Source organism: Sinocyclocheilus rhinocerous, unplaced genomic scaffold, assembly GCF_001515625.1.
Source record: "Sinocyclocheilus rhinocerous isolate Xijiao unplaced genomic scaffold, SAMN03320098_v1.1 scaffold1393, whole genome shotgun sequence".
NCBI classification, from domain to species: Eukaryota; Metazoa; Chordata; class Actinopteri; order Cypriniformes; family Cyprinidae; genus Sinocyclocheilus; species Sinocyclocheilus rhinocerous.
Window position 1 is genome coordinate 316,544 of NW_015625613.1, and position 9,872 is coordinate 326,415.

General features: G+C 36.0%; 1 protein-coding gene across 1 annotated transcript in view; it reads right to left on the bottom strand.

Moving 5' to 3' along the window:
• The window catches only part of numbl (NUMB like endocytic adaptor protein), a 42,596-nt gene extending 35,250 nt beyond the window's left edge, over positions 1-7,346 (bottom strand). Inside the window, exon 1 of the mRNA XM_016576290.1 lies at positions 6,982-7,346. Within this exon, the coding sequence (XP_016431776.1) occupies positions 6,982-7,022 (41 nt within the window). The 5' untranslated portion in view covers positions 7,023-7,346. The remainder of the gene's footprint in view (positions 1-6,981) is intronic.
• Between the last annotated feature and the right edge of the window lie 2,526 nt (positions 7,347-9,872).

The window sequence follows — 9,872 nt, forward strand, 5'->3', positions numbered from 1 at the left end:
CAGCTCTGCTTTGTTTACTGCGATAACCAAGGAAACGCTGTATCAGCGCCTCCTGCTGTCAGAGAGTGAATCTGCATCTCATTCAGAGTTTCTGCTGTTTGCTTCGTTCAGGCATGTAGTATAATCTCACAAAGCTAGTCAGAACATTCTGTTTTTGCTTCAAATTGGGTTATTATTAAATCAAATTATGTATATGAAATTGTATAACTGAATGATATGAAATTATATAAATGATATGTATATTAATTATATAACTACAACTGAATAACTGTAATTACAGATTTATGTTAAATAAAGATGTCAGTCTTTTTTTTTCTTCTTTTTAGGAAACAAATCAAAGAAAAAATAAACAAATTCTACTGTTCCTAATATTCTGTATGTTGCTCAAAAACAAAATATATTGTGTTCAGCGGAAAATTTTTTTTTTTTTTACCCAGTCATTTAAAAATAACAAATTTTAGAGCTGTAACGACAATACCGTGAAACCGTGATATTGTTGCCTAAGGTTATCATACCGTCAAAATCTCATACCGGCCCATGCCTACTCCAGGCCGTTAAAATTATTTTTATATAAGAAATAATGCACTCCCGAAGTGGTTATGTGGCCACGACGCCGCGCTTATTAACGGAATGGTCTTTCTTAGTTTTCAAACAAATTAAGAACTACATTCGATTTTTATTGACTTAACGCAAGCGCTTATTGCGATATAAAACACTGTAACGGTTTCACTGATTAAGACATTTTTTTAAGAATTTTTTTTTGTTTGCTTGGGTGGTGGTAATATTAGGCCTATTATATTAATAGGGAAGGGGGGCCCAAAAATTTGTTTTGCCTATGTCACGAAAAAAGGTAAATCCGGCCCTTCCTCTAAATATTGTATTTTGTGTTCAGCTGGAGAAAAAATGTCATACAGGTTTGGACTGACATGAAGGAGTGTAAATAATGACAGAATTTTTTGGTAAATTATTCCTTTAACACCCTACACTGTAAAAAAAATTCTGTAGTTTTTACAAAATAATTTTGGCAGCTATGGTTGCCAGAATAATTTTGTAAAAAATACAGAAAAACTGTAAACACATTTACGGCCAAAAACTGTACATTTTACAGTATAAAACTGTAATTTACAAACAAGAAAATTTGAATGTAAACCAGTAAATTCAACAATGCACACTGCTATTAAAATCTGTTTTGTACCTTTAACATACTGACAACCACCATAATAATGCAGGTGGTAAAAGAGAAAGCCACATGAAGAATCAAAGCTCATCACAAGTAGCTTCGCCACAAGCAGAAGTATATACTAATATATAGAAGGTGCACAGAGTCATTCATGCAAACACAAAACACCATCATGGTAACACACATGATACTTAAATAATGCATTAAACTTCCATTAAACAACAGAAGATGTAACATAAAGCCCAAAAATACATAACTAATAACAAAAACTATAAAAAACCATGATTATTTAAACAAAATACTTTAAAATGTGGAGGGTCATGCAGGGAATTCTGGGAATATCAGTTTACAGTTTTTGACTGTAAATTACACATTGATTTGTTATTTTTACTTTTAAAAACTAAAATTAACAGCATTTTACTGTAAAATTACATGAAATGTCTGGTTAGATATTTTACAGTTTTTCCCTGTATATAGTACGGGAACTTACTGTTAACCTATTAACAGTTTTTTTCCGTAGCGTTTTTACAAAATTTTACAGTTAAAATTACACTTATTTTTTACAGTGTACGGTAAAATCCCAAAGTTATATTATCATGAGACAAGCAATTAAGGTTCCCCTGATATAAATGTTTGGACCAATACAAAATCATAAATATTTTCATTATTATTCAGATAACTGACAAATAACCAATACTAAAGTCTAAACTAATTTGTCTAAATAAAGTAACAATAACACGCTGAGAAAATTTTTAAATGCTACAATTAATTTACTAGTGTTTTCAAAGTTACAAGATAGCAGAGTTAATCTAAATACAAAATTTGTAGAAGAAAAACAATGAAATATCTAATAATACCAAACACACACATATATATACAGTATATATATATACACACATACACACACACACATTGTATGTATACATATGTATATATGTAACCGATACATTATCAATATATCATGCATCTCTAAATTACTACCACTGAAATAAAGTTTTACATTTTTAAAACTAATGCTTATACTATGCAAGGAAACATTAAATTGATCAAAGGTGCAGTAAAGACTTATTTCAAATACATTTTATATTCAACAAAGAACCTCACACAAAAAAAATTCATTCATTAATTTAAAAATGTTTTTTTTTTATTACAGTTTCCACAAAAACATTAAGCAGCACAACTTATTTAAACATTACTGATAATACAAAATGTTTTTTTAAGCACCAAATAAGTATTTTCTAATGGTTTCTAAAGAATCATATGACACCAAAGAATGGAGCAATGGCTGCTGAAAGTTCAGCTTTGCATCACAGGAATAAATTACATTTTAGAATATATTCAAATAGAAAACAGTTATTTTAAATTGCAATAATATTTCACAATATTACTATATAGTCAAATAAATGCTGCCTTTAAAGCTATTGTGTCCTATTTCACCAACTAATTAATCAAATAAGAGCCCAGCCCGGGTGTACACACATTTGTGGAGGACAGATACAGATCCACCCGCCCATGACCCAGTTTCAGTACCTTATAGACCGCATTTGCAAACATCATCTGACCCAGGGAGCAAAGGCGACTTGTTTCTCTGGCCATCTGCCGCAGCACGTCTAAAGAAGCTGCACCATATCACACCTGTTCTCAGATTGAGGTTACACTCACACACATAAACACGACACCCGCACACACCCACATACGTCAAACACAGATGCGAGTAATCGAGTTTGCAGATGACAGGGGAAAAGGGGTCAGACCAAATGTTTATCCTAAGAGAAACTGTCCTTTGCTAATATCATCAATACCGAAAGACAGTGACACAGTGACCATTTCACACTCACAGCCAGTGTGAATATGTGGGTCATTCTGGTTTGCAGTACATGCTGTTGATTCAATCGCATAGAAGTTTAGATCAGAATTCACTGACATAAGCCGCAGAATGTTTTCAGTAGGCAAACTAAACCAATGTCCTAGTAAAACAATCCTCCTATAAAATGTATGTCTGTGCGCATGTTGCTTTAAAGAGTTAGACAGCCGAGGGCTCTAATGCAGTGAGACAGCTGAATCAGAGACTGCCATCAGCAGGATGAGTCTTCTTTGCTCGACTGACAGTCTGCCTAACCAACACGTGCTTCTGCGGCTTTTTCCAAACCAAGTTTTCTCTCAATCTGCCACAAGCTCAACTTAAGAGGCATTATTATTTGGCAAGGATATTTCTAAAGGATATTTCCCTTGCTGTGATGTATATTTTAGGGATAGCTTGGTTATTAGCTATACATGGCATCAACCTCTCCTTTGCTAAGCAGCCTTGTCTAGAGTCAGAAATTGAAGTAGCAATAGATAATTTTTCTATATTATGACATTTGTATATCTGAGTGTAATGATTATCGAAAAAACGTGTAGGGTGTGGACCATTGGTTTCTGACTGGATTTTAATATGTGGTCATTGCAGATGAATGCTAGCTTACAGTGACAAAGTTTATGTGGAATAAAGGCCAAAGTATACTTTAGGTTTTATGTGTATAATATGTTATGCTTACAGTGTGTATACTGTAAACATTATCATCGGCATAGTAGATACTCTGTGCATTCAGGTTGCATTTTTTTTTCTTTTGCACTAATTGGTTGGTGCACAAGCTGGCCTGGGTTCTCAAAAAAAAAAAAAACTGAAGAGACGGAACAACAATAAACATCCATTGTCAAACCAATCGAGATACAACAACAGTAAACGGGCACTTTGACGAGTGTTTGTGGTTAAGAGATTTCTGCAAGTATAAAAGAGTACAAAGACGTTTTTTTTTTTCCATTTATAACTTCTGGAGAGAAACAGCACAGACACTGAACAAAGATGAAACTAACTAGTGTTCATGTGTCGAGTTACATAGGCACTCGACACATGCACACTATAGTTTCATCTATACACATACTCCAGCATTCACATCAAAACTTTTTGGGCTTAAATAATTGGAGAATTCTGGCATACGTCACCAGAGAGAAGTTTGTTGTTTCACTGGAAAATTAAGTTATGCAATAAAATGAAAGATACGCATGGATGAATCGTTCACAATAAGATCAATGCCATGCATTTTGAAAATGTGTAGTGTGAATATTTATTTAATGCCACTGTGTGATTTGCACAAATTGCAAAAATAACATTTTCTAAGGATTCAACGATCTGTCAGTCAAAAAGTCCCCAAGTCAGAAGCCAGAAGTTGACAAGCCAGAACACTAAAATAGAGCCACAGTGTTTGCATGTTACTGGAAATCAACCAGTGAATGGCATACTTAGTTGTCACATTATGTTGCAAAAAGAAAAAAATATTTTAAAATCAAAATAAATGGCATACACAAGGTTTTTATTGAATGTGCAGACAGGACAGTGCCGCAAGGAAAGAATGGTGAAGGTCTTCTAGCTCATGAGTCTTGAATTATTGATTTTGTTTATTTTGGGTGAAGGGCAGGACATTGAAAATAGCTCTGAGGCTCCTTTTTCAACAAAATGGCAACAAAGTACACAGTTTCTCATAGATTATCCAACAACCATCTAGTAGATTGACATACAGAGGTTCTAAGAGATGAGACTATACTGATATAAAGGCTGACCTGTCCAGACAACGATGTCTGATGCCCTTGAAGAATAACTCAAACTTGAGATAAAACTTAACATCTTGATTTTCCATATTAAATAACATTTATAACTATGTTCATAAAATATATTTTGATTAAACAAAGACTGGCATGTAGCATCAGTTATCAGCTCTAAATAGCTTAGTCCAGCTGTGTCCATAACAACTTGGACTAGTGATGAGTCACAATGGTTGACTCATCAATTAGTAAGGTTCATCAAGTGTTTTTTTTTTCCCTCAACAAAAAAACTTATGGAAGTTGTTTACTGCGATTTGGCAAGTGGTATGTTTTCCTGGACCAACATCATTGTTGGACCTGAAACAACATCCCCATCAACCAATCAGATTGTAGGGTTAGGATTAGGGCGGGGGTTGGGAGTTGAACAACATGCTTATCAACCTATAATTTCCTTACAATTAAAGGGTCAATTAATGAGTTAAGGTTAGGAATCCGGTTACAACTATGTTTGTTGACATGAGCATTGTTCCAGGACCAACAAAAGCTGTTGATCCAGGAACATGCCCTACTTGGCAAAATCGTGAATGCGCTGCATCAAGTAGGACATGTTCCTGGATCATCATCTTCTATTGGTCCTGGAAAAACATTCAAGTCAAACAAAAATACACTATTAGTGTTTTTTTGTATTTTTCCCATCAATAAAGCAAGATAAATTAGTCTAGAAAGCAAAATCATAATACAAGATTTGTTTTAAGAGAATATACAGTATCTCAAATTGCATTTATTTTTCTTACCCAATTATCAAATTTCTTCAATATTGTTAGAATGTTCTTTAAATGTATTTGTAATAAATAGAAATAAACAATTCAAGGTATATTTTCTATAAACAAATCTTATTTACTTTTACTTCTGTATTTATTTTTGCTTCTAGAGTAATTACATCCTGTTTTAAGGATGCTCCGATATTTGTACTGGAAAGTTTTTGGAAGCGAGATCATTTTGACATGAATGTTGCTGTAGAGAGACTGTAAAAAAACTACAAACATCTAAAAAACTTAAGCTGTATTCTCTGAAAACAAGTTTTATTGTATTACAGTATTGCTAGGTTAATTTATTTAGTTTTATGGGCTTATAGGGGGTAAAAAGTTGTGTTTTTTAGTGAAAATGCTTCTTCATACACAATGTAAGTGACCTATTTCTCCTTCTGCATGTCGTGTGTGTAACTGTGGCCCTTTAAGGCCACCAGTAAGAGAAACTGATAGGTAGAGACATGAGAGTCCTCTCAGTCCACTGCGTTCTCTGTAATGATGTTATCTACCGAATAATCTACCGAACATTGTTCGGGAGGCAGACACACTCTGTCAGTTTAAATCTAGATTAAAGACCCATCTCTTTAACCTGGCTTACACATAACAAACACACTAACACATTTTTAATATTCAAATCCGTTAAAGGATTTTTAGGCTGCATTAATTAGGTCAGCCGGAACCGGGAACACTTCCCATAACACCCGATGTACTCGCTACATCGTTAGAAGAATGGCATCTACGCTTATATTTCTCTTATTCCGAGGTCCCCGTTACAGTACGTATCCAGCCCAGATGGTGGATCAGGACGTAGAGATGATCTCTCCAGCCCTGAATGTCAGCGGAGACCAGAACAACTAGATGAGCCCCAGAGACAGATGAAACATGAAAGTTTGTGTTTTCTATTGTCCTTTTGCATTATTGACACACTATTTTCCAATTTAATACTGTAAAGCTGCTTTGACACAATCTGTATTGTTAAAAGCGCTATAAATAAAGGTGACTTGACTTGACTTGATGCCCTTCCAGGAGAGGAACATCAGACACAATCAGACATTAATTTGTTTTTGATCATCATAACAGCCTACATTGCATTTGATAACCGCGGAGAGCGACAACAAATAAATCAAATAATAGAAAGACAGATAAGTATCAGCTAATCTGTTCAGTTGGTATATCAATTTATCTATTAATCTGAGCCATATGGAGGCTCATGCAGCTACTTCCTGTAAGAGTATTAGCCAAACCCAAGCCTTCAGAATAAGCTTGGTTACTAATCTGAGTGATGCACTGGTTTTAGGGCCCATGTATTTAAAAAAATAAAAATAAAAAATTAATGGCACGAAGCAAAACATTCATAACCCTTTTCCACTGAGGCTCATTCTTCATTTTTAAATAGAAAAAAAAACTCACCTCCCATCTTCTGTCTCATCCATATCACTGCTGAAACTCATTTTAGAGAGATGTCAGAAGACCAAAGCCAGGTAAAGTATCAAAATCGAACCACCCGAGGATGTTTCACAGTCAAAACTGACGTTCGATAAAAAGCTTGAGGCAAAACGCTGTTGAATATTCAGTTTTGGGATCCAAAAGAAGGAGGAGGCAACCACACCTCCTCTTCAGAGATTAACTTGGAGGAGGCGACAATAACACATGTGCTCAGTCTCATCACCATATGTGTCCTCGCCCACAGAAACATGCACTGACGCACGGAGACATGCGAATTTGGCTGGATGTGCTGAGCTGCAGCCTCTGAGGAACAAATCAACTTTTTGTCTTTCCACAACATAGGCAGTGAGGGGAGGATGGAAAGCGAAAGATAGAGAGACAGGGAGGGGAGGGGAGAGAGAAACAGAGGAGGAGCGTGGGCGGAGGTGATTAGACTGGAGATGGTGATGACACACTTTCAGTCGCCCATCTGCAGTGCCAGTTGTCTGTGTTGTTGTGTTTGTACTTGCTATGTTCTTCCAGCTCAGCTCATTATTCTGACATATTAGTCCCTGCGAACAGAGCACAGCATGTGCACATAGTCACAGCACACTTCCTATAAGCCTATTAATGCTATAGTTATGAAGAATGACCTCAGTGTGCTGGAGACTGCTCAAGATTCTACTTGCGTAACAATACGCCTTCCAAAATTTAAAGACATACTGCCTTTTCTATGCATTTTTGATTATTTTTTTTACTGCCGTTTTTTGTCTTATTTGTTATATTTTTCTAAGGAAACAAAATACTTATCTTTAACATCTATATGTCACGGTGCACACACACACGAGGAAACGCTGGAGAATACTTTACCAAGACTTTATTTCTATAGACCAAGGGAGACGAACTCAGGAAGACGTATAACAGCGGACAGAGAACTAGGGACTGGGAACACTTTAAATACACACAGGAGGAGGGGATGACGAGACAGACCTGGGAGCGTTGCGAGAGTTTCCCCCTCGAGGGAGCTGGAGAGGGTGAGCGGCACGAACGCCCTTGCAAAGACGATGGGGTCTGGGCTCGCCTGAGCCAACGCGATAAATATTAACCTTTCCTCCATTTGGGGACGTGGAGGAACGCACGGGGAAAAAAAACAAAAACTATCAAAAAACGGAAATCAAACGGGGAGAGGGAGTGCCGCTTACTTTTTGGGTCCGCTGTTCTGTCACGGTGCACACACACGAGGAACGAGGAGACGCTGGAGAATACTTTACCAAGACTTTATTTCTATAGACCAAGGGAGACGAACTCAGGAAGACGTATAACAGCGGACAGAGAACTAGGGACTGGGAACACTTTAAATACACACAGGAGGAGGGGATGACGAGACACACCTGGGAGCAATGAAACATCAAGGGAAACAGCTGGGACAAATGAACTATACTAATCAGGACAGGAACAGGAAACCAACCAAATAAGGGCATAGGAAGGCACATGGGGAGCAAGAAACACACACAACATGGAACAGAGTCTGACACTATAATGGATTTTTAAATAATCTATTTATTATTTAGCATATTTATTCCCTATATATATTCCTTGCTTAACAGGGACCCCTTTTTTGTCATCAGCTTTTGACCTAAAATATTAGGCTACTTGAAGAGATTTAAAGGTAATATTTCAATAAACACACATTCGCATGTTCACAGTTCTCAGTTAATTATCACATGATATGCAGGTAAACAAAGAAAAATATTATGTTTTGATACAATGTAAGTTTAGAGTTTTAAAATTTATTTTAAATTTTTATGATTTAATGAATTATTAGCTTTTCTTTAACTCAAAAACTCCCTTCAGTTCCCTTGCAAATCCCCAGAGGTTTGTGAAGCCCCATATAGAAAAATATTATATATTTACCTAATTATTGTTCTGTTTACATGCGATTGAATGTCACCACAATATCACAATTACTAGCGGATTTTTCTGAGCCTTGAGTTAGAGGATCATGACTAAAGTAAAGCTGAGGTGTGTTTTTTGCGACATTAGTGGAACAAACTGAAATTGTTTTCAAACAGGTTTCCCAAAATGCTCACATTAGAGTAAGTTGCACCTCAAACTCACACCATTGGTTGAACCGAAGCAGAATATTGTTTATACTTTATAAACAACATTACTTAAAATTGTCTCTGCACATTAACCTGGGATAGGAAAAGTATTCCTGTATTTCGGGTGAAAGTATTTGCCCTTCATTTGACTGAACTAGTGCTAAAAGGCTAAAGAGAAAAGAAATTCTGAAATTCCAAAATCTAAAATGTCCAAAATCACTTGAAAGCACAACGTTATATCTATAGAAATTTTATAGGAGGACTTAAATGCAGCATAATTCCTGTTCCTTCAACTTCAGCTGTCTTGTGCTGACTGTATAATACCTTGACTTATCTTTCAAATTATGTTACTTTTCTAGACTGGAACAGGGGAGTCTCTTGGCCAAGCGAGACTGGTGGAGCTTCCCTCTGGTGTTGAATTGATCGCGCTCTGTTGATTGAACTTGTCCTAACTTCTCATGACCCAAATGAGAGTCCACCAGCAGGGCTGGATCAATGTATTCACATGGACATTTAACCAGACCAATCATGTCCAGCATTTTGTATAGTTGTTTTACCCAGAGGCAATAAACAGAGGGGTCTTGAGCTCCAAAGAAAAATTGCATATAAACTAAATATGAAAAATACTTGCAAAAATATGTAGTGCCTAAACAATTCTTGATTACAAATCATTCCACAATTCTGTCACACTTTAGCACTTCATATCTACTCCCAATGGAACATTTTGGGGTTAGGAAACTCTACAATTTAAATGAATTGACACATATGTCCAAT